This window comes from Simochromis diagramma, unplaced genomic scaffold (genome assembly GCF_900408965.1).
Source record: "Simochromis diagramma unplaced genomic scaffold, fSimDia1.1 OVJJ01000646.1, whole genome shotgun sequence".
Taxonomy (NCBI): Eukaryota; Metazoa; Chordata; class Actinopteri; order Cichliformes; family Cichlidae; genus Simochromis; species Simochromis diagramma.
The window spans coordinates 2544852-2571466 of record NW_024387279.1 but is presented as its reverse complement, the minus strand read 5'-3'; the positions used below and the strand labels follow the sequence as shown (position 1 = coordinate 2571466).

General features: G+C 39.7%; 1 protein-coding gene across 5 annotated transcripts in view; it reads left to right on the top strand.

Moving 5' to 3' along the window:
* cdk18 (cyclin dependent kinase 18) overlaps nucleotides 1-26615 on the top strand; it is a 54388-nt gene that overhangs the window by 7995 nt on the left and 19778 nt on the right. For 2 of the 5 annotated variants that reach the window (XM_040003342.1, XM_040003339.1), the window contains exons 2-5: nucleotides 15217-15352; nucleotides 20701-20837; nucleotides 24835-24966; nucleotides 25061-25117. In XM_040003342.1, coding sequence (XP_039859276.1) covers nucleotides 15235-15352; nucleotides 20701-20837; nucleotides 24835-24966; nucleotides 25061-25117 — 444 coding nt within the window. In that variant the 5' untranslated portion in view covers nucleotides 15217-15234. Of the gene's footprint in view, nucleotides 1-917; nucleotides 15016-15216; nucleotides 15353-20700; nucleotides 20838-24834; nucleotides 24967-25060; nucleotides 25118-26615 lie in introns of those variants that run through there. The other 3 variants (XM_040003337.1, XM_040003341.1, XM_040003338.1) reach the window with 3 other exon arrangements.

Here is a 26615-nt window from a genome sequence, read left to right as displayed (position 1 = left end):
ATATTAACTTAACATGTTGCGTGCCCTGTTAGCCGCTATGCAGGTGTAGACAGTCTAAATAGATGCAGCAAAAAGGAAATCCCTTCATTCATTTTAGGTTGCTGATGCAAAATTTTTACCCTCATTTGTAGAGAAATGAATGAATGCATAAGTACCTTAACAATGCGGCAGACTCACACTCACTACAAACAGTTGCTGACAAACGCAGTCATGCAACAATCCAGCGTCGATGGGAGCTCAGCCACACTGCTAAGTAGCTCCCCCGAAGATCCTGATGAGCTGCAGGTGTGTGAGATCATCCTCGTCAGGTGTGGCCAGCCTCCCAATGGGACACACCCGGGACACAGGGTTGACAGGCCTGGCAGTTACTGTAAACCGGTCCTCCGGAACACCCACACACAAACACCTATACACACAAGCCTTGAAACGAGGGACACAAGCACCACGGACCAGCAAATATACACAATTCCACAAGCTACTCAAGGACCTGGGTCCACTGGACCCAGGTCCTTGACAGTATCACCAAGTTTGTCTTTTTTAATCGAACTGTGTGACAAATGTTGTCACCTGTGGTAAGGCCTCAGTTTTGGTGACTGTTATTTTTTTAGTCCGTTACCTAATCATAATCAGGAGTTTTCTGTGGGGTGGCTGTAGCTACTAATCAGAAAGGACCACAAACACAGTTGGACAGTCCAAGTGATACTTGAATTAAGCCTTGAAGCAAGTGGCTACAGCTCCTTGTTTCCACATAAGTCAGAGTAGTCATGCCCCTCACTGTAAGTCTCACCAATATTTCTTACTCAGTTGTATATAGCATTTATTCTATTGTATATATTATTCTATTCTATTCTATTTTATTCTATTGTATATAGTATTTTATTTTATTGCATTCCAGTGTTTTCTAATTTCTGCTACATAACTTTGCACTTTTGCTGTAACAAAACAAATTTCCCACCTGTGGGACTAATAAAGGTCATCTTATCTTATCTTATTATATTTATTATTAACTATTATAAAGTTTTACAAACTTCCCCCACTATAGAGTTATTATGAAAGGGGAAACTAGCCAAAGAGGCCAAAGCAATTTATGTGCTCGGTTGTTAAGGTTTTCCAAGCACATTCATCTGTTAGGAAGTCAGATGCAGGTTCTGGGAATGTCCATCAGCTGACTACCTAGAGAAGAATTAATTTTAAAATAAATACTAAAGCTCTTACAAACACATTTGCTGTTTTATTAAAACTTCTGACTGATTAAAAAATAAGCAAAACTCTAAATGAATTAGAGGATATGATAAACAAGGAAACAGAACAACCTCTATGACATTTAACACGTGCAGCACAAACCATGTCGGCCTGGGTTACAATAGGCCAGTCTGACCTGTTTGACCTCAGTACTTTTGCTATTCACTCATGAATACAGTGGGGCTACTGTTGACACGGGGACATGGGGTGACATGTAACAGAAAACAGCAGAGTACAAAGAGATTTATTGTTTCTGTCACACTGTCAGTTTTATCTCATTTATTAGCATTTATCTTCATCATTGAAGATGTGAACTGAGAATTTTAAGAGTGATGGGAGATGAACAAAGTGATGGAAATGTGTAGCAGAGAACAGAAGGCTGCGACTGTAGTCTAGTCAGGCTTGATTGAAAAAACAAGAATAGATGGGATGGAAGCAAACAAAATGCCATCTTTATTAAGGCTTCAGCCTGGAGACAAAGAGGCGGCGAGAATGTGACATCATATTTCTAATTACAAGTATTGTGTAATATGTCACACAAATGTTAAGCACAACAATGCTTGATTTTTCATCATTGATAAAAGGGGGACACCGACTCATAAACAAGCCTGTGTCAAGTCATTCAGGCTCGACTTTGCTTAGCACAACACTGCACAGAGACGTCTGGCAGAATTGATTATCACTGTGGGACATGGAGGCAGGGGGAATGTCTGGGTTGCTACCTCTTAAGCTAATCACACTTGTTCCTGACACGACTTAAGTCAAGTCCCTATCAAGTGTGCTTTAACTCTAAACTCTTCTTAAAACTGTGCTGAAGCCTGTGAAAAGTAAAGAGTAAGCATTCACGGTGCTGCTTTGTCCACAGTAACTTCAGATTTAGTTAAATATGTTAAAGGACATGTCAGACTGCTGAGAGCTCTTCTTTAAGTTTGGATTGAAGTTTCTGAGATGTGCGATTGTTATTTGTATTGTTATGTCAGCCAGCTACAGGAAGCTCACACTGTCATGGACTAAACACAGAAAGCTCAGGCCTCAAAGTCTAATTTTAAAAAAAGGCACAAAAGTTACAGCTGGCTTTTAAAGCTCAAATTATAAATGTTTTTAAAGCATCAGATAATAAATGACTACATGTAATCGTACTTCTGGTGGTGACAACATTAACCGTGTTACAATCCCTCAGCTTTGCTCTGCTCCAAAGAGCTTTTAGCAGCTTTAGCAAATTGCTTTGGTTCCTCTTGGTCACCAACTCCACGTTCATTGTTTTACCAGTAGAAGGTGGTTATTCTATCTTCTCTATTCTGGATGGGTCAAGTTCAAGACTTGACCTGTTTTAACATTTAAGTGACCAGTATTTAGCATTTAGTGTGCTTGTGGTGAGAAGTTGAAGACTGAAATCAGTGCGTACCCTTCTATCACACCTTAACTTTAGTCCACACAGGACAGAAGAGACTAGCAGCAACATGGAGACCAGCGATCATGAATTGCCAAAGAAATTCGGCAACTTGCAGCAAAAACGGGTGAAATAACTGCTATAGACTCTTTCCACTAGTGCCTGCTTGGGTCAGCTCAGCATGACTCGACTTGGTTTTTAGGCTTTTCGATTAGGTGGTAGTACCTGCCCTTTAGTTCCTACTTCGCAGGGTTTCAAGCAATTGGCTGGTCAGTGGCGTCACAGGATGAATCATGAGTGTGTGTCTTCTTCTAAAATCAAAACCGCCATTTCTCAGAGCAGCAGGTATATCATCACCTCGACGTCCCCCATTGTGTTGTTTGTGTTGCATATAAATGACATCAAAGGACTTTCAGGCACGTTGCTATAGCAACCCTACGCACATTAGGTGCTACTTGATTGTAATGGAACCAAGTTGAGTTGATTGATGGGTGGGTGGGGGGTACCTAGTGGATCATAGCACGGTTTTTGTGCTCTCAAAGAACTCAGTGGGACTGTGCACAGGAAGAATTCATTCATAGCGTGATGGCGTTGGTTCCACGGTGGATGAAATTTACTCTGTATTAGAGAATCACCTATACAACCAGGTTTCAACTCCAACTAGCTTTTGATGACTGTTCTGGGCTACAGTAGAAAGAAGGCAGCTCACGTCCATCTAAATAAAGTGCTCATTTGATTAATTTTAATAATATTCATATAAGGAGTTCATTGCCATTGTGATCGTTCTGTATTCAGGGTTTATTTATGTAATGTCTTAGATTATATAACACTTTGCTCATACAGAGACGTGTATTTGATTATATATGTGTATTGTTGCAGTATGGCTGGATAATGGCAGCTAAAACTTGATTGGCTGCATTACAGACTGTACAGCAGCTATTTCATAGTGATTGTCTTTCACCACTCTGTGAGCAGCACTGTCACTCCCATTCATCTTCTTTTAGGGAAAATGCGCGTGTATTTGTGCACGTGTGATGGTGGGTGTTGTGCAAGCAAAGGGTTTTTTTTCAGTCTATATGAAGCAGTGGAGCACACAGTAATTTAACCCCAGGCTCAAGGTCAGTTAAGAGCGCATGAGCCATCAAACGAATACACAGAAGACACTGACAGACATGTTCACGTGCTGAACTCTACTCCCTCTGTTTCTCACACACGTTGAACATAAAGCAGAGAAAAGCATGTATGACGATGATTTTCACACATGAACAACATGCGAGAACATGGCATGAACTACATAGAAAATAACAAAGTGGTGTGTGATAACAAGACCAACCTTGTGCACATATACAGTACAACAAACTGTTTACCTTTCCACCACATGTGCTGTTGGTGTGCAGCTGGAGACGTTCTTGCAGGAGTCATGATACTCAAAGAATCCTGAACAGAAATCTGTGAGAGACTTCAAAAAATGGTGGTTACCTCTGCCCCTCGAGAGCTAATTAGCAGCTGAAATATATTAGCTGTTCCACTGACATCGGTGCATGGCAGAGATTTAGATGTGTGGTAGACTCTCTTATTCGTTACCAAAGTAAAGATTTACATAAGGGTACTTTTTATTTTTTTGTCTTAGTATCTATGATGTAATGTGAGCCTTTGATCACACAGTGAGTTATTAATACAGCTTTAATCTTGTGAAACTTTGAGCATTAAAGTGATTTATTTCTAAAGGAAAAAGTCTTTCAAACCTTTTTTGTAGATCCTAGTGTGGATCAGATCACAGCTTGTGCTGTCAGAAACAAGAAATGGCCATGCCAGGTTTCACTGGACAAACACAGCAGTCAGATGATGCAGCAGTCTGAGTGATAGCAGGCTTATGGCCTGCTCTGACGCTACGCCAGAGCTGCTTTTTACCAGCCTCTCAGGGTCATTCATTCACTCACTTTCAACAAACTGAATGGAGAGATAAAAATATATGTTTGCCCAAGGCTCTATATCTGAATGAGTGCACATGTGAACTGTGGTTTGAGTCACAGTAGTATATAGTCATGCCTGTTCTGTTAAATGTGTCATATTTTCTGAGGTCTATGCTTACTGACCATGAAGCCCATCTAAACAACCCATCAGCTGGCCCCATTCTAAACAAGCGCACACAAGGGGAGTTGTGTATGCCACGGTTCACTGGGCCATGGGTATATGGCTTTTTGCTGAATCAAACACAACATCCACTGAACTACTCCAGTAGATCTGATTCTAACCCAAAAGTGCAATATTTTGTTAGCACTCAGCAGCTGAGCCAAGTTACTTGATGCATTTATAAGTAAGTAACTAACAGGGCTACTGTCAGCTTTTGCGATGATCTAAACCACAATAGTGAAAAGCAGATTGTTATTTCCACCCACAGTACTTTATATTTAGCTAAGCCTGCACTGGACCTCCCCGTCCTTTCATGTGCATACGTGGAAAGCCAGAGGCAGGGAGAGCAGCAGCAAGACCCCCCAGCACAGAAAAGGACAGGCATCAGTGACAAGTGTCTTCTATCTGCTTGGTTGTGGTGATAGTGTAACTAACCCTCTGCAGTCCAACTCACCATAAGTGCCAACCCCTAATCATATATTTTGGCAAAACAAACGGGGGTGGCATACATCAATATTTTTCAAATTTTGTTTCCCCCAATTATTTAGTTTATCAGTTAGAAGAGTAACCATTTTGGCGGTACTGGTGACATTACTTTAACTTGTTTTGGAATGTTGCAACTCTTCCAGTCTCCTCTAACTGTAACGACTTAATCAGAGGTCGGCTGGGACATATTCCCAGGTCACTCTGTGCATGTAAGTCATCATACTGCTTATTTTGCAATCACAATATAAAATTCTCTGTATCCATGGCCAAATCATCATAATAATTTACTCTAATGTTATCCTAATACCTAGAGATATTTTGAAGAATAAACAATATTCCATCCTGTTAATAAAATAACATTAATGTACTAATGCCCAATTCATTTTTAATTGCCAAATAAATACTGGTGTAGAGAGTAGAGCCATATGTGTCCAAGCGCTTTCTGATTGGCTGTTATTCGCATAATATGTTTGTTAACAACATGATATCAAAATGTAATTTTCAAAGTTTTCAAAGCTGTGGTTTGCCTGGATGTAGAAGGCCAGGCAAAATAATTAAACTAGATTTTTTTTAAACAGACACTGAGTCATAGTAAGCTCAAACTGCCCAATGATTTTAATCTGAAGCTTAATAAGCAAAAGGATAAAAAACAAAAAACAAAAAAAAAAACCCAAACATAAACACACATTGACTAAAATCTGATCATTAGTGATTGTTTACATTGACTTGGTTCCAGACTCACAGGTTTCACAGCTGCATCTCTTCTTTATTCTCTTCCTCTCTACTTTGCTTTCTTTCCTTTTTCCTGATTGATGTGTCTAACATTGGCTCCATGTGTCCATTTACGTGTGTAATTAGCCATTAGAGAGCATGCAGTCTGTGGCTGAGACTCTGGCACCTGGCACATAAACTGTTTGCTGATCAAGTGGAATCGCAGTAAGGTGGCTCAATGCTAACAGAAATGTATTTTAATATAATGGAAAAACACATTATTTATGCATGAAAAGAAATTCTGAATTTTCAGAGCTGAAAACTAATTGATAATAACACTAAGACAACACACATGAATATGTATAGCAGGCCAAAATTACCCTCGGGACACCAGGAAATATCCAGTGTCCCCTGGAATAGTGACCAGTCTGCCTCTGACAGTTACAATCATTTAGTATTTTAATTTCTTTTACATACGTATCATTCTGTTAACCATCTAAATTATTCACAGTAAAAGCAGCATGTTTTAAAGAAAAGCTGGTGGTGCAGCAGGTGCAGTGGCTCTATAAGCTCTATGGGTTAGGGCTTTGTCTACGTTCACACATAAGCAGACTATAATCAGCTAGACTTCCTTATGGAAGAACATGATGTTCATACAGGTTTCCATCCATTCCCTTCTGCTTATCCTTTTATACCTTCATTTTTTCTTGATTCTGTTCTCTTACCTATCATCCAATGTTTTAGTCAAGATCCTGTTTTTAATGTTGTGCTATAGAATATTATCTTAAGTTCATCGTATGTATTTACAGTGACAATGTTTATTTTTTAAACTACCAGATCTCTGGCAGTTTATTCAGGGTGAAGATTTTGATTTTGTTGTGCTGAACGAGCACAACTCGGGTGTGCCAGATGTTTCATTATAAAATACAATAAAAAGTAGAATCTAGTAGCCTAACCTTAACTGTTGTTAGTGTTTAGAGGTTAAAAATAAAGTCACTGGCATGTTTCTGTCTGCAGTGGAACCGAGGGTGCAATGCTGATTTACAACATTTCTGATAGAACAAATTAAGGTTACGTGAGTGACGTGTGTGAAAGAAGCCCTCATCCAGATGCATGAGAGGTGGGAGGGTTGATGGAGGAAGACAAAGAGAGATCAAAGAGGAGAGTGGGTGCTGTAGCAACCTGAAGTGTCCAGGCAGGATCACAGTGAGGGGAAAACTGAGATATGCTGGCACCTTGCTTTGAGCAGATGCACTTATGAGATCAAGCGTGTGTGTGTGTGTGTGTGTGTGTGTGTGTGTGTGTGTGTGTGTGCGTGTGTGGTCAGACAGTATCACACAACTACAACCACAAAGACCAGCTTCCTCCCTTTGATGGAGTAACTCTGAGTGTGATGCCAGATTCTGCTGATTGGATGCAACCATCCAGGACCTAAATCTGCACTCTTCTCCAAACAGAGGAGTCTGTTGTCTGGAAGATAAATACAACACACCGCTGGTCTCACAGAAAAACACACAAACACTGTCCACTGCAATCAGGAACTTTCTCCGTCACGACCTATGCAATTACGTTGTTTAAGAGGGCAAATGAGGGAGCAAAGAGAATAGAAGCTTTCAATCAGATGTTTTTCAAAGTCCTGTGTGGAAAATGAAACTTTTGATTTTCTTTTGGAGAGCAAATGGGCAAGATCAACTGATATTATCTTTGTGTGGACACTGCAAACAGAAAACATGTGGCTGATCGGCACTCTGTGTGAATAGAGTTGGAGGGGAACTGCAGATGAACAGATCTGTGGTTAAAATCTGAGGTTTCAGAAACTATTTCCACTTTGCTCTCTGTCTGAACTTTGGAAATTAAGTCATTTCACATATGCATAATACTGTACATGGGGTTTCAATTGTGCTGGCCTAAAGTTGCCATTAAATCTTAATGAAATTTAGACAAATTAATTTGGAGAAATCACTGAAGAGCAATAAAGTTTACAACTGTCATTTTAATACTCTGGGCAGTGTTGTGGTTAGCACTTGAATCCGCAGGGTTCTGGATTCACACTTCTTGGTCATCTGGGGCCTTTCTGTGTGGGGTTTGCATGTTTTCCCTGTATTTTTGTGGTTTTTGTGAGTGTCAGTGTGTGGTTGTCTGTCTCTCTGACCTGCACACGCTATGTGTACATTAGCTCGGAGTGCCCAGCATATTAAGTGCTGTGTCAAACCAAGTAGTGTTAAGTGGATTTTAAGGTCCTCCAACACTAATGCATACTTACTAACCTCACTCCGTGAAGGAGCAGCACCTGGTTTGTTTCTGCTATGGAGGAAACAGTCACTTCCAAAACTTAGTTTTTATTATTTCAGTGGAAAAGGAATGTTTTTATTGGAAACTTTGTACATGACTTTCTACATCTGTACATTTAACCCCCAATATTGAATTTTTCCCTCTATAGCATGAAGTGAATGAAGTAATGAAAAAACAGATGTCAGAGAGTTAGTTTGAAGGGTTAGAAGCTTCTGAAACTAAGCTTGTTTAGTGTGTTGCTGAAATGCAACTCTAACCCCAGTTCTAAGTAGTTCACTGGGTGATCTGGTGGATTTGAACCCTTTGGGTCTAAGTCATAATCCTGCCCCTGTGATGGACTGGCAAACTATCCAGGCTGTACCTTGCCCTATGGCCCAGGTGTCAAACTCGAGTCCTTGAGGGCCGGTGTCCTGAAACTTTTCCGTGTGTCCCTGCTGCAACACACCTGAATACAGTCATTAGCGAGACTCTATAGAACCGGACTGAATGCTGAGGTGACAATTCAGCCACTTGATTCATGTAACAGCAGCTCATGAGTGAATGAACATGGTGCAATGAAAGTACTTTTAGAACTACATTTTCACTTAAATTTACTTAGATTTACTTGAGTAGGGTTAGAGTCCCCACCTCAGCATGCAATCAAGTTCTATAGTCTTGCTAATGACCTACTAATTTTATTCAGGTGTGTTGCAGCAGGGACACCGTCCCTCGAGGACTGGAGTTTGACAGCTGTGCTGTACGGCATCTGGTTGTCTCGACACACTGAAATAATCTGCAAAGACTGGTATGTAAAAACAATATTTACTTAGGGTTTAAGGCCCAGTGTCGGGGGCAGAGTTAGGGGTTAGGAGGTTTATCTAAAAATAAAAACTGGAAACTATTTTCTTCAATGATGCTGATAAAGATTTAAAAAAAAAAAACACCTCCTCAATCTCCTTAGAAAGAACAGCTCAGCCAGTAGGCCAGTGCTGATGCAACACGAGGAAGTGTTTGTATTGCTGTTTTTTTTGCTTTGTTTTAGATCAATTTCCTTGACTTCAGTTTTAGACCACAGACTGAGCTACAATGTTCCTTTGTGTATCTCAGCTCCTGGTAAAGTGCATCGGCGGTACTCCTTGTCTGTGCAGCAGACTTCCATACCCTGCTGATACACTGGGGAATTCAGCCTTCACACAGGCAGCCCCACAAATCCTCATGGGGAAAAACATTTGCCACAACTGCAAACAAAGCAACACTTCAGTCAGCCTGCTGGTATTGATTTCTGTCTTCTCTGTAAGCCTCTTTCCGCCTCCATTCTCAACTCGTTAATCTGCTTTCTATCTGATGGCTTTTACTATTCCAGCTTCCCAAATTTAGAACTATTGTGCATTCCAACAATTCACAATAAATGCCTCAGTCGTCAGGGTTCATTGTTTATTCTAGTCTCTGGGCTTATGGGATTATTATTGGCATATTATGGACATTGCTTTAAATAACTGCAGCAAAGATATTTACTGGTAGTGAGAACAACTGCAATTTTACTGATACATTTAACTTAATCTAATGCATATATAAAATGTGAAATGTCAGCTGCTCATTTGACTTGATACTATCAGGGCTTTAAAAAAAGGTGATCTTTAGTTCTTGTAGCTCTGCTATGACAGTGCTGTTGTGATTTATGCCTCCGAGAGTGAGATTCCCTCCACAACAAGGCTTCACGTGAGCTGAATTTGATTTCTAAAGGCTTCCCCTTTTAGAAAATGAGAAATCCTCTCTTTCTCTGCACTGATCTGGGGATTATTTGCTTCCACCATCTTCTTGTGAGCGGCTTCCTCTCCTCTCATTCACTGTTCAATTTATGGCTGCCACCTACACGTCTTTGGGTCTGAGAATGCATTCATTATCTTCTCCCAACCCCCCGGTCTGTATTCATTTTTCACACCTTTAAATGATTTTTTTTTTTTTTAACAGATTAAAGCACCAAACTAGTTATGCACTGTCATCTGTAGAGCTGAAAAATAACTAAATACATACACATATACACAGTATGTGGTAACTGTTCCCTGGTTGTTGAAATGACAATCAGCTGAACACAAGCTTACTGGCAGGGCTGAGGATACTGTCTCATAACTATTGCTGTCTGGCCAAAGCCATCAAAGGAATCTTAAATAATCAAACCAAAACAGTTAAAGCAAACTTTAATAAATCAGTTTTTGATTTTCTCCAGTCTCCTTTTGAATGAAGATCCAGATTCCTGTTACTAAAAATGAGAATCAGACCTCAGCCAATGCACTTATAAATCTGCTTATATTTCCTGTTTAAAAGAAGAAAAAACTATTGGCTTCTAAATTGCAGTGTCAGACTTTTAAATCACCAAATATCCGTCACATTCTTAATAGCCCTGTGTGCTTTGGGTTATCATGAGTACGCTACAAAATATTATGTATGTATCAAAATTTGTTTGACAGTTACATTGATACTTTCAGCATGAATTAAACTTCTTCCACTTAACTTTAAGTTTTAAGAGATTATGGATATCTGCCACATACACAAAACCTAATATTAGATTAATGCTTTTAATGTTGAAATTAGCTTCATATCAAACTTTTTCATTTAATAATATTTAATCAGCTACAAAAACCAAGATTATGAACGAGTGTGTGCACACCTGTTTCTAATGATGTTTCTCTGAGTCATCACAAGGCTAACATTATTCATGCTAATCTCATTAGTCTGCAGTCCCACTGTTATCAAAAGTATCAGTTCCAATATTGACTAAGCAGCCTGTGTTGTCTTACCTTGAAGCTGGATTTTAAAGGTTATTCACCACCTTCAGTGTTTCCCCTGGATTGACCAGTTTGGAAGGGGGAGGTGGTTTGTAGTGGCGACATCACCGAGTCCAGCAATGACACGCTTCCCTCAGAGACCATTTAGAACTCAGAAGGTGCACAGACTTTGTCATACTGACTGCTCCGGTGCCTGCCTGCTTTAGAATTCCTTGGAATGTTGTGGAAAATTCTGGAAATGACCATTGTCGTACTACTGTCTTTACCTTTACTGGGAAAGGATCGAGAAAATAACTGAAATTAAAATTAAAAATGTTGTTTTTAGCTCTGTGTGCATATTTGTGAATAATTCATCTAACTTCACTTACAGGAAATTTGTGTATGAATCATTTCTGTGAGTGAAAATTTCAAAATTTTAATTCTATTCCCAGATCTCCACATACAAGTCTAGATTTTTCTCCTCAAGGTTTTGTGGCCAGCTTTGTGTTAACATGTTGGAAATGCTAAGAGTGATTTGATGTCCGTTTGCAGCAGTGAGCTGTTGTGTAGGATCGGGCACAGTCTGTACTTTACCATCATGTTCTTGTCCTTTTCAGAAAAGACCTTTCTGAAAGCTGCAGAAGTTTTAACTGAAAGTGTTCTCGCGTTAGAGGGATCTGAATGCAGTTTGTACACTGCCTCCTGATTGTCAGCTATTGAAAGACACTGTATGGGCATGCTTTAATTTAAACCTAAATGTTACCCACCTTAACCAGAGACTAACTAAAAATATTCAATCTTACCAAAGAGTGAAATCTGCTCAACAATGTCATTAATAGCAAAATGCTAAACATAAGATATCATGACTCAAAATATCAGATTTTCTAGTTTTTTGGAAGAATAAAACAAGATAACATAAAATAAATCTTCCCAGACAGAGTGCTGCTGGAGTGTGTCATGACTTTTAGATTGCTGCTATTTTCTGTGTGCGTCTTTGTTGTTTTTGCTTTGAGTCTTTGTTTCTCTGCCACCTTGTGTCTTTCCTGTTCCTTTGTTCTGTCTCTTCCTGTGTCTCCAGCCTTGGTGTTTTCACTGTATATGGCAAATAGACTGGTATTTACATAGCACTTTTCTAGCTGTTATGACCATGAGCCACATTTATAAAACATTCATTTCAAATACTTTTTCTGTTTTTCCCACACTCTCTCACACTGTAAATTAAAAGCTCAGTATCTTGCAGACTGAACCATCCAACCTCCAGTTTGCAGATGAACAGTTCTGCCTCCACAAACACATCCCCGTGCTTTTTCTAGTCTTTTTGCTTTTCCTGGAATTGGATATGTTTGTGGTCCTGCGTCAGACCTTTGTTCATTATACCTCCCTCCTGATCTACATCTAATGTCAGTGTAAAGGGAGAGGAGTAGCTTGATTAGGTTTCTCAATCATGCTTTTATCTATTAAAAAACTTTAGTGATTGTTAAGGAGGGAAAATTCTGGGTAACAGATTCATATCAGGAGTTTGACATTTTCTGCAGTTACAAAAGACCTTTGTGAAACCAGGCTCACTAATCATGAATACCTAAAATGTTCGCTTCCTGGAAAATTAAACAATTTCCCACGGATTACATGTGAATTGTGCTGCTTGGCACCAAAATAACTCCTGATATTCATCCTGCATTTTTGGTGCAGATGTTTAGCGAGGTAAAGGTGCAGCTGCTGTATTTCCCAGAGAGAGAGAAAAATATTTGATCATTTTATGATGGAGAAAGATGTCATGTAGGAATGCAGGAATTATTTTTGAATGTAAGGACTGCTCCATGCCATTTGATAAACTGGACATTTAAAGCCTACATGTGATGTCCTTAGAGTTTAACAGAGCCAGATGATTTGGTGCTGATATGTTTTTTCTTTTTCTTTTTAAAATATCTTCCAAAACAAATTGTAAAAAAAAAAAAAAACAAGAAGTATACTAACTTGAGCATGAAAATATTAGGCAGTTTCATGTTAATCAAATCAAGCTGAATTTAAGCTGTTGTCAATCTGCAGAACTCATTGAGCTTTATACTGGGTAGAGGTTGAAAATCAACCATCGCAGATGCAACATCTGTGTATATCTTGTTAAATTCTCTTGGCTAAATCCATAAAGAGCAGTGAATCTCAGATAAGAGAGCACAACTTCTCATCCCAGTCTATACACATAAATCTTAACCTATTTTTAATGGACCTGACGGGACTCAACTGGACTTCACTTTTTCTGTTAAGGTGAGGAGGTAAAGACAACCATCTACAATGTAAGAAACAGCAAATACAGCTGGATGTTTTAATTCCCTGTTTCCTGCTTTTCTTCTACTAAATAGATGTTCAAATTGAGCACATTCAGAAGAATTTGAATTTAACTTGAAATAAAGTTTGTACTCCCCTGTACAAAGTGATTTATTTTGTTATATATTAATATATGTTGTACAGTTTCCTCCAACAATGTGCTTTTTACAACCTGCACTTTTTCAATGCAAGTTAATCTTCTACTTCAACTTTTTCCAGAGTTTGTCAAAATGTTTGTACGTTGCCACTGCAAAAGTCACCAGATGCAGATGAAGTGGCGATGACTCCATCTCAAAACCTTCAAATGAAGGATTTTGAGTGCAGTAGGCTTTCCTTTTACTTTTGTTCTGCACCTTTTCCCTGGATGTGTTGTTGGGCCCGGGTATAATGGTTATGTCTATACACTAACACTACTCTGTAAATAAAAGTGATTACAGGATTGTATTGTAGAGCAATACAATACGGTGCGCTGAGAAATGATGCTAAAAACATGTACAGCAGACTATATTGTGCCAGGGATGGATGCTGACCACATCATTGTGCTGAGGTCTAAACCATGATACTGTAAGTGTCAACCCAAACCCTAAACAATATTTTTGCGAAGGCAAAACTAAGTTTTTGGGAATATTTTTCTTTTCTTTTAGATAGTGTGATCGTTTATTATGTTCCTTAATTACCAGAGACTTGGAGAGCAATTGAATAAAAGCAAAAAGGGACATATTCTGATTCACTAAGGGGGATGGGGCTGTCAAAGATGATGACATAAAGCTCGGGGCTAAGACTCGGGAGTGAGAACAGGTTGCACTGTATTAAAATCCATATATTCAAATATTTGGTAGTGGGCTGGAAGATTGCACCTGCTACTGGCAGAATTCTTAAAAATAGAGAATACTGTCTCCTAACCCTCTGAAGACTTCTGCATCACCAACAACCTCAAACCTGGCTCCAAACCCTAACCTTGACCCTTTTCTAGGAAAATGTAAATAGTTTTTGAAATGTTTCAGTTATATATTCACACAGATGACAACTTCCTTTACATTATCCCTTACATTATATATGCCTTACAGGGATATATAATGGACAAGCACAGTATTTTACTTGGTGCATTCATACATTTTTTCACATTTTCTTGACTGGGCTTGGCCGCCGTCTGACCTGCACTGTGTACAGACGCACGTTCTCTTAGTACCTACGAAGATTTCTCTGAGACAGCAATACTCTTATGAGCGAAGGCTCAGAGTACTGGTTGTATTTGAACCCACCACACACATCTCTTAGCTTTTTGCAGTAATGAGCAAAAACACATATACATATATGCTATATGTGGAAATCTTAGATAGTAAAGAAATGGTGGCGACCCTACGATACCAGTCTGTGCAACACACAGACCACAGGAAAGGAGGAGGATCAAAAAAACAAGACCAACAAAGTAAAAACTAACTGCTAGGGCAGGATTTGGCTGTGTAACCTACTGAGAGAGGGAGTATATTGATCAGCTGCTTCCCCGCTGCTTTCTGCCTCATTATCAGACAACACACATGACTTTATTTGGTCAAGCCGCACATGAAGATCAGAGCTGTACAACATGCCTTGCAGCCTGTGCCATGTAGACAGTGTACCAAGGAGGATTAACACTTAGTTACTTGTATTGATGCTGTCCTCTTTACATCGATCATTCTCTTTGCCTGGATGGAGGTATGTGTTTACTGCCGCTTTTTAGTTAGCAAGGTTATGCAAAAGCCCCCTAACACGAAAAGAACAAAGGAAAAAATCTCTCCCAGTGCACTCATTCTAAATAGTTTGCATTCAAAATGACGGACTACCGAGTGTAGTGTGCATGGCTTTATTACACCTTGAAAGTTTTTGTGAAATCTCTCTCTGCTTGTCTTCTCCTAGAGTCAACTACTCAGCATCATGAACAAGATGAAGAACTTTAAGAGACGTTTCTCTTTGTCGGTTCCTCGGACTGAGACGATTGAAGAAAATGAGTTCACTGAGCAGATCAACCAGCTCAACATACGGCACACTCAGGGTGAGAACACCTTTCCCCCTCAAATCACCAGCATTGTCTGAGATTACTACAATTATCTGTTCAATTTTGAAATTTCACAGATTATGAAAACCATTGCTGTTGCCAGGCAAACATTTTAACAGCAAATAACTCTTCAAAACTCACTATGATGGTCGATTTGTTGTAACATCCACTGCTAAGCCACATAGTGTCATATGATGTGGAATTGAGCATCCAAAGGACGAGTTGTGGGACAGAGTTCATAAAGAAAAAGACAAACATTTATTCAGGTGTACCAGAGAAGTCCAAGTGGCAACTGATAAGCAAAGTCCGTAAGTCCAAACCAAGAAAGGAAGGACTGATAATCAACAGCACAACAGAGAACTGAGGGGAGACCGAGGGTATAAATATACAGCAGGCAATCAGGGAGAGTGATGAAACACAAATAACCAATAATGAAGAAAAAGACAAGGGAAGTAAACTTAAATATACAAACATCATTCAATTTAGTTGCTTCACTAAACAACTTTCTATGCATAGTTTTGATTTAACAGCCAATTCAAAGATGTCCACTCTCGTCAACAACCTTTGGCACCAAAACAACAAACAAAAATCCACACGTCAACAACTAGGTGCTGAATGCAGTGGAGCATTTAGCATCTGCAGCTAGAGAGAAGACCAGAGCAGAGTTGGTGGAATTGATCACTTTACTGTTAGAACAGGTAGCTGGTGGAACATTTAGGAGCTTGAAAAGCCAGATATTTCTGCCGTTCTAGATTTAAAGAAAAAATAGTGCATATCTGACTTAAGGTTGTAAGGTGAGCACGAGCTTTAAATGGAAGACGTTGTTCTTTAACTGTTGAATGTTTGATTTCTCAGAGTATTCAGAGGCCGAACGAGCTTTTAAAAACAATAAAGCACTGGGTAATTAAAAGCATTCAAATCCATTCACATTCCCAACCCATGAGTTCTTCTACCTCTTTGCATCTTTGGTCTCCATGTGAGCATGAATGGCTTGTGTCTAATAATAGAGCACAAACTGCAACACCGCTCTGGGTTTTAATACAAAAGCCTTCCTTCCTTCCGTGTCTGTAGCAGACCCTCACAGATTAACTGGGGGTTTTCCGGCTATGACTGGTACCGCCACCAAGTCGGAGCCAAAGGATCAGCAGGCTTCAAAGGGGAATAAGGGTTATAGTGGGATAAATTGGGGTAGATAATACCAGGAAGCTGAATGCACTCACAAGTAGATCCTTGAGTGCCTGTGCTTGATTATGTAAACCACGTCTGATACTGAGAGATGGAATAACAATGCAGAGTCTATAAAATGCATCTGATTTAAACTTTCATCACAATTTCCAACCATTTGTTCCCGGGTTCAATTCAATTCAATTTTATTTGCACAGCACCTACTGCTACGGTGCTATTTTGACGATTCAGTATTATTATGACGTGTTATTATAAGATACGTTAGGCGTTCGTGTGTACTACCACATAAGTAATCAAAATGAGGCATCTAAAGTGCTTGCTTCCTATGAAAATATTACATTTGAATGAGGATGTTATTCAGCTGTCTAACGGAGTAGCAGCTGGCTATGTAGTCTTACCCCCCCAGAGTCCATCAGTCTGCATTACTGTCTGCTACTGAAGGTCAGGAGAGAGGTAAGCAGACAAACCCAGCTACCTCCTGATATTTACAGTCCACTCGTAGCTCTTACTGATCATTTCTCTTTTTTGTTTTGCTCTGTTCCATCTGAAGCATGTAGGATTGTATCATGTCCCATAGTGTAGCAGACTTGAATAAAAAACATCTCGGATATAAGCATCACATGGAAAAATCATGTGATGCCTTAACATTTTATTGTTGCTGTATGCCAACGTCAAAATTTGTGTGGTGATGGAAAAAGTTTGGTCGGCTTCAGCAAACATGGTTTTTGGGTTTTTTAAATTCAACCCAGAATTGTTTCTCGTGCAGCAAAATAAGTAGACTACCATACTACGTCAAAGGTTTGGACACACCTTCACATTTTTCTTCTGTTTCTTCTTTATTTTCATTACTATTTACATTGTAGATTCTCACTGAAGTGAAACTATGAATGAAAAGATACAGAATTATGTAGTAAACAAAGTGTGAAATAACTCAAAACATGTTTTAGATTTTAGGTTCTTTAAAACAGCCACCCTTAGCTTTGATTCCTGCTTTGCACACTCTCGGCATTCTCTCGATGAACTTCATGAGGTCGTCACCTGAAATGGTTTCCAACAGTCTTGAAGGAGTTCCCAGAGATGCTGAGCACTTGTTGGTCCTTTAGCCTTCACTCTGTGGTCCATCTCATCCCAAACCATCTTGATTGGAGGTCAGCCTCCATATGTCAGGTGACTGTGGAGGACAGGCCATCTGGTGCAGCACTCCATCGCTCTCCTTCTTAGTCTTCCATTCAGTGTGCCTTCAGTTTTGAATAAATCCCCAACAGTGTCAGCAGCAAAGCACCCCACACCATCACACCTCCTCCACCATGCTTCTGGGATCCATGCATGTGGAGACCATCCGTTCACCTGTTCTGCGTCGCACAAAGACACAGTGGGTGGAAACAAAGATCTCAAATTTGGACTCATCAGACCAAAGCACAGATTTCCACTGGTCTAATGCCCACTCCTTGTGTTTCTTGGCCCAAACAAATATCTTCTGCTTGTTGCTTTTCCTTAGTAGTGGTTTCTTAGCAGCTATTTGACCATAAAGGCCTGATTCACAGTCTCCTTTTGAACAGTTGATGTAGAGATGTGTCTGCTACTGGAACTCGGTGTGGCATTTTTCTGGGCTCTAACCTGAGCTGCTGTTAACTTGTGTTAACTTTTTGAGGCTGGTGACTTGGATGAATTTATCCTCAGCAGCAGAGCTGACTCTTGGACTTCCTTTCCTGGGGCGGTCCTCATGTGAGCCCGTTTCCTCGTAGCACTTGGGGACGCATTCAAAGTTTTAGAAAATTTCCAGACTGACCTGGCAGCAATGACGGACTGTCATTTCTCTTTATTCATTTCTCTGATTGGTTCTTTCCATAATATAAATTGTAACAGTTGACAATGCACACCTGTGAAGGGAGAACCATTTCAGGTGACTACATCATGAAGCTCATCGAGAGAAGGCCAACGGTTTGGAGCACTGTCAACAAAGCAAAGGGTGGCTACTTTCAGGAATCTAAAATATAATACATATTTAGAGTTATTGATCATTTTTTTTCTTTGCCACATATATCTTGCTTCATATATTTGATGACTGTATCTATAAAGAAAACCCATTAAATGAAAAGGTGTGTCCAAACTTTTGACTGGCAGTGTATAAGTGGTCAAATAATTCATGCAAACTCCCACACATGAGCTGGTGTGTCTATTTTTAAAATACAATCAATTACATGACTAACTGAATGATTTTACAGACGTGTGGCAACAGGACGGAAAACACCTGATGAAAAATTACTTATACATATAGAGCTATACTACAGCGCTGTAATAGTGAAACACAATAGTGCAGGACAGTGTAGTATATGTTGCATAATGGTAAATTGTCTCTATCATTGTAGTAATACGATGGTACTTTGTCATAAAGATGTAAATAAAGGCTCAACTTATAAGATCCCACTATCCATACTATAATAGTTTTAATGTAGTGTATCCTGTCAAATCATTGGTTTCTATTACATGTTTTTTTTAAAAAAAACATTGCAGCATCAAACAGAGACGTTTACAATCCCTGATCACGGAGTACAATCAGCTCATCAGCGTAACCTATAGATTCATGCACACATGAACAAAAACACACACTTTCAGTGCTGTTTTCTGTCATTATAAAATTATTATATTACATTGCAGGAATATTTTTTTGTTTGCATGAAACTACGTGAGAGTGATTTTGTTTTAATGGGTAATTTAAAGCCGCTTTGCTGAATATGCTTTTGTATAAGTGTGATATTTAAATGTCAAGTGTTTTCCCTTAAGGAGCTATACCAGATCAGAAATTCTTCTCAGTCAATTGTCTGTGCAGACGACGTGCAACACTGATGAAAAGCAAATAATCTAACATGTCCAAGTCAGTACTGAAGGTATTTCTTTCCCCGCTCATTTGTTCCTATTTCAGCCTCTCACTATGAGCACAGTTTGAGATGGAAATGCTACAAAAACATCATGCGGCGTACCATATTGGATTGTCCTTTTTCTAACAAGATTTCTAGCAGGCATCCATCCATATTTCACAGCAATGTGACACTTTGTTAGTCCGTGTTCATATCAGTGTCACCTTCACCAACCCTAATTAGCATCAAGAGATCAAAGAAGTGCTGTAGCTGTGATATTCAAATGACCAGCAAACAGGTTGTCATTTCATCCCCCCGGCCCATTTAGACAGTCACTGAATACAACGCATAGCATGGCTTGTTAAAAGCCTCTCTGCGGTGCTGTTAAAACGTTGCATCAAACCCAACCAGGCATGCTCAAATCTGAGCACCTGCCTCTAGTTTTGCGTTATCTTTTTATATGTGTATGCATATATGAATGAGCTGGGTGTGTGTAGGCAGGTTGAGAAAGGCCATAGTTACACAGTAAATGTTTAGCATGTATGCATATAAATGTGAGTGTGTGTGTGTGCTGTGCGGAAGCTAGGAAGAAACCTACTGTCTGAGACCTCCTCCTTAACACGAGACCTGCTTCCCTTGTTAAGCAGTATCCCCATGGAAACAGGGGCGCTTTGTATTTTAATGCACATACACATGCCTGGAGGCTGCAGATGAGATGAAGCTTATGGACAGTGAGGAGCTACTACCCCTGTGCTGGCACAGCTGTCAATCAAATCAGGTCAACAACTTTAAGTCTCATCAAAATGGTTGTAAAAAATAAAGTCACACACACAAATGGAAGACGAAATATCCATAAAATCGAATACTCTTTTGTTCCACCCTGTAAACATGGCGTTTAGTTGGGCATTTAAAAAAACGTCCTTATTTCACACAAGCATTTAAAGTACATAAGCAGAGTTTTAAACATAAAAGGAGAAGGCAGTTTTCTTGGGAAAAACACAGATTTGTGCACACATGGATATCAGGGTCAGATGTACAGCTTTGAAGTCGGACTTAATTACATGGGTTGGGGATGGATGTTTTCCCTTGATATTGAAAGTCAGCTGTAGTTGTGTGATTAAAGGACCACGACTGCAGAGAAACCCAAACTGAATTACTGCTTAAACTCAATGAATGCCGACGCTTTACAGGAGCTAAGGTGCCAGTCGCTGACTGTTCTGTCAACGTATCCCACTGAGATCTTAAGCTGTTCTCAGAGTTTTTGGTGGCCCACCACCGTTGATTAGATCTCCCCTCTGTCAGGCCTGACTCCAGACAGACTGGGTCCTCCATCTCATGATGTCAGCCCAGTGAGCCCTGAACCAACCACTCCAGGAGCTCAGTCTCCATCCCACCTCCACTACCACAGCAAGGCCCAGCACAGACGCTTCTCCATGGAGGTAAGTACAAACTCAAATTGCAGTATTACAGTACAGTAAATCAACCAGTGCAGTGGAATTATAAGACGTGCCTGTGTGTGTGTGTGTGTGTGTGTGTGTGTGTGTGTGTGTGTGTGTGTGTGTGTGCGTCTCACATCAGTCTCCTGCATCTTTGTATTACCTGTTGTTTTCTCCTTACTACACTGATACAAATCATTGTGCCATTTGCCTATATGTGTCACAGCATGCTAAAACCATGCTACAGTCCAAAATTGAGTTTTTAATTTTTTTAATGAATCATAAAACTTCAAAGCCTGTGGATTAACATGCAAAAACAGATTGGTTTAATTTTCTATGAATTTGTTGCTTAAACGTGTTACACTGTGTCTGTTCTGTGAATTATTGTGGTTTAGCAATGATGCATAAATAGTAAATCATCACTTACAGCATGTTTGTAAATGATTAAACGTCCAATAAAAACTCGACCAGGGTTACAAGAAACTGTTAATCAATCATAAACCACACAGTGTTTGGACATGAGCTGGAAAAATATGCTGCCACGTGACTGTAGAGTGGACAACCAGATGATCTGGCAGAGACGATATATACATTGAGTCACAGAAGACAGGAAGAAGAGGAAGTCATAGAAAAGGAGAAGACTATGAGAGCAGGGCAGACAATCACAACAGAAGGAGACAAAAACAGAAAGTAAAATTATCAAAGGTCCAAAACACAGCAACATGAAGATGAGATGTGAAGACTAACACTAAAAAAGATGTCAGACAAAGAGACAGAAAGGACGAAGGCACTGAAGGAGAGACAAGACAGAAGGAGATGAAAGGGAAGCACTAATGCAGTCAAAGCAGGGACCATGGAGTGAATCACATTAATTCCATCAGGAAGTTTTACTGAAAGGTGAAACTATAAAGATTAAAACTGATAACTTCGTCATCAGAAGGACCCAGCAGAGCTGGTTTGGGTATCTGACAACAACCAGGAGGAGGCCCCAGGGAAGACCCATTATAAGCTGGAGAGATCGTATCTGTCGACACTATGAGCTGGTTAAGGTGGCCGGGATGTTGGAAGTCTGGGCTTCTCTACTCAGACTGTTGCCTCCACGAACTTAACCCAGATAAGGGACAAATGGAAACTGATCGCTAGAATAACAAAGAAACTCATGTGAACTCAAATCCATCATGTCTAGAAAAAGAAATCTGGATGATAACAGAATGGCAAATGTTCCTTCTTATGTGCAGAGGTAATGAATTGTTCTGAAGGATTTTACAGCTTCTTTTAAAACCTTCATCTGTCATTTGAGAACTGAACAAAAGAAACTGAGAAAACTCTTAATACTTAGAGTATTATTTGAGGATATCTAAGTGTTGTAGAGCAGCGGTCCCCAACCTTTTTTGCGCCACGGACCAGTTTATGCCCGACATTATTTTCACGGACCGGCCTTTAAGGTGTCGCGGATAAATACAACAAAATAAAACTAGTACCGGTACCGAAAAAAAGAAGATTTATTCATAACACACGTGAAAAGACCCAGGAAAACCGAGTTAACGATAAAAACGATAACAAAATAACGCTGAAAACCGATTAAAAACCCTGAAAACCATACATTACACACCTGAGCCTCAACTCTCGTGGCCCGGTACCAAACGACTCACGGACCAGTACCGGTCCGAGGCCCAGGGGTTGGGGACCGCTGTTGTAGAGTATTCAGTGTCACTGAAATACCTGGTTTAAAGACTCTCAAAGGAAGACGACATTTTGATGGCAGTGAATTATTCATGCAAAGATTTGATTTTGATGTAAAATCAATACTTTGCTGCGTGTATGAGTTCTTTCATGAAAAGCATCTTCAGAGGTGAGGCGCTAAAACTTGTCGTGTCACAGCACTACAGAAAAACTGTAATATAATAGATGGTAGGGTTTGGATTCCTGTAATGCCTTCCATCTCACACGCTGCTTTCACACTAATTTGTGTTTTGCCAACTGACTGAAAGGAAACTGTCTCGGTTGGAGTGCATATTAAAAACATGAAACATCAGCCAGGCGCAGATATCAGCAGTTACACGAGGAGATGTCCTCCTCCCCACGAGTTATTTCTCCATTTCCACCTCCGTGGGCTCAGTGAGATGAGTCAGAAGCTTTTAACCCTGCGCGCTGCAGCAGACATTTTTATTGAAAATGTGAGAGTTCACAGTTCTACCTTTGCAGAAAAAGTCCCCGTGGTGCAAAAGTCATTCACGCCACACAGCACAGACTGTCGAGCGAACCCAAGAGAGAAATGAGTGCTCAGTGAGAAGACAGAAATAGGTTGCAGCCTGCTAGCTTACACAGACTTGGACAGCTTTTGTGTGCAGCTCTTTCTAATAAAAGGCTTTAAATACTGTAACTAATTAATGTACTTTAATAAGAGATCGTTTCATGGATTCGGCACTCCTCTGCTCACCTTCAGTCTGAGCAGAGTTGCAGTAAATCCAAATAGCCCCTGTGTGGGTGCTGTCTTATCAAGTAACACTTTTTGACCACACACTCTTTAATTACACGTCATGTTGCAGTTACTAAAACCGACTGAGTAAATTGCTCAAGGGCAGTCATTAATGACTGTTTAACAGCAGCGCAGTTACTTCACTTTATGTTTTCATTAAAGTGTCATTTCTTTCATTTTAACATGCAAAAGAGCAAAATGGAATTTAACCTATAATAAATGCGCACTGCCTTATTTAAGTGTGTATGTAGGACATATTAAATCTGATATGTATTTTAACCGCCCGCTCCCCAACGTCTCACTTAAGCTCCTCCCTGAGCCTGGTCCTGCTGGAGGTTTCTTCCTGTTAAAGGGAACTTTCCCTTCGCACGATCGCCAAGTCCCAATCATACGGGGGTTGTTTGATTGTTGGGGTTTCTTTCTAATGTTTAGCTTTTTACCTTACAGTAAAGTGCTTTAAGATGACTGTTGTGAATTGGTGCTTTATACAACACTGACTTGAATTGAATTGAAATCATCCTGTAGTAACTATATTACTATTTGTGGGGAAATTTCCATCTTTTACTAGATCTTTGAGGTTTTGGCTGCAAGTAATTAATTTCTGTTTAATATGAATTTCTATGAATGTAGACAACTACATGCCAAGTAACTAGACTCAATCCCTGTATTATCACAAACACATTGCCAGTTTGATCCCATTCTGTCACAGAATGATAGCAGACTGATTGTCTTATTGCTGCTTCATCACAGTCCTGATGCTCTAAAGATACTCGGAAGGTGGCAACTGACTGGAGAGTCATCGCAGATCTGGTCCCCATCTTTGAAGCAGCCATTTGAAAGGCAACAAGACTGCATGTTCTTTGCACACGGTCAAAATAATTGTGGTAGTGCCGCAGTTTCCAACTACTATTTTTACCCAGTCTGACTTTGGCATGATTTAATAAGGTTGTGTGATGTCGGTTGTGTAGCATTGTGTGGATTTTGTATTTTGAAGGCAGACATGACTAACAAGTGAATTGGACTGAGTGAAAATAAACAGACAATAAAAAGTGTTAAGCAATGACGTAATTTAAAAATAATAATAGTTATAAATGGTAACAGAATTAACAGTATTAATGACAATGGCTCAAAAAGTACAGATTCTCCGCAGCCTTCAGGAACAGTAAAGCCATTATTGTGGATTACAGATGACAGCTGAGGTGTGTGGAGACCAAGAGAAGGCCTAAAGGATATTCACTCCAAGAAATATCCAGCCTACTTAGTCAGGTCAGGTCAGTTCTCTTGTTGGATGGACCCGTGTGTTGAGGATGAGACTGCTGGTGGAGCACCAAGCTGACAGGGTTAGCAGTTCCTCCCTGTATGCAGTCTCCTCATTGCTGGCGATTAAACCGATGACTGTTGTGTCAACCGCAAATTGTATGATGGTGTTGTTGCATGAACGGTTTTTGTGCCAGGATCAGTCCCTCGAAGCACTTGGAAATGAGAACGTACAGTTTTTATGAATCACTTTTATTCTTGCAGGACGTTAGTAAGCGCATGTCCCTGCCAATGGACATCCGCCTGCCTCCAGAGTTTCTGAAGAAGTTGCAGATGGAGAATGAAAACTCACCGCTCTGCAAACCTCTCAGTCGCATGTCTCGACGCGCCTCACTGGTTAGTGATGTGTCTGTTTTTGCCATGTTTGTCTGCCTTTTTAATAGAACTTTCTCATTTTAGTGACTTTATTGGCTTTTCTTCTTGCTCCTAGTCTGACATAGGATTTGGGAAACTGGAAACATACGTTAAGCTTGGCAAACTGGGTGAGGTAAGTTGTATCTTTCAACAGTTTTCATGTTTCATTAAGAACATACACATAGGTTAAACACTCAATTTTGCTTATAAAGGCTTTGAAACGAGCGAAATGACGTGGACACATCTGCATAGCAGCCATAATAAGAGCTGGGTGAATTCTCTAAACACCTGATATGGCATCATCGCTTCCTGTATTACCTCTTTTATCAGAGGGCCATCCTTTGTGAAAGGAAAGGAGATAATGCCGTCCAATATTTCACAGTGACACACTACAAAAACAAACCATCAACAGAAGGTTATCATGTAAGCTGCTGCTCCGTTTCTTATCTTACAGGTTACAATGTGATGTTAATACATGTTTTGTACTCTGCACAATTTGTTAAACCCACCGGTGAACTTTAAACACTTTGCCGTCGTGTTACGTAGTTGTTGTTTCAAGTACTTTGGAAACGGAGCAGACTGGAATTTGTATAGTGCTTTTCAACCTTACTGACCAATCAGAAAGGTTATGCTACGTTCATGCACTTCTGTCCACTCCACTTTATCTACCTCACATCCATGACCGGTGTGGAATCACCAGTTAACCTAATATGCATGTCTCTGGGTCAGAGTACTCACGGGTACAGAGCAGTGTTGGTAAAGTTACTTGAAAATAGTAATTAGTTCCTAATTACTGATCACTTCTCAAAGAAAGTAATCCCGTTACTTTACTGATTGCTTATTTTCAAAAGTATTTACTTTGTTACTTTGTTACTTTTTAAAAGCACGACACACAACCTGAATATGTAATAAAGCAACAGACCTTTCAGCCATTTTTTTCTGCATAATCCATCATATGAAACTGAATCAAATGAAAAAAAGTATCTTTTTAAAACTTGTTTTATTACTTTTCATCTTTTAACGTTATGCACATTGCATCAAGCAAAAATTCAATGCATTAAATGCAGTTATATGCAACACTGTTTGACTTGAAGAAATCTGTTTAACATTGAAACCTATTTTCTGCATATTCCTGCATATAAAATTAAATCATTTTAAACGCTAATGTTTTTGTCACTTTTTACGGACTAAAACTCAAAGTGATATGAGTACTTCCACACTTTAAATGCTGCATGGTCGTGTTCTCTCCTGCACTCCATATTATCCATTGTTGATCTGCACATGTCTGTTACCACAGATGTCGCACGCTCGTACGTCATTGTCATCATGACACACTCACAAACAAAATCACAGTTTAGAAATGCAGCGTGCTTACGGGAAAGTAACTGTATTTAATTACCTTTTTGCAATAGTAATCCCTTACTTTTTTCAAGTAATGAGTAAAGTAACTGGATTACAGAGAGACCATGCAGGAAAGGCCCCAGTCAACCAGGAAATGTAAATCAGGAAGTTTCTTGCCATGATTTTGAGCTGTATTAAAATGATAAAGTGGAGTTTGTAGTCTTCATCATTTTGGACATAGTTGTATTTTAATTAGTTTGCCAAGTTCGCAGAATGATTTCAATAGGTTT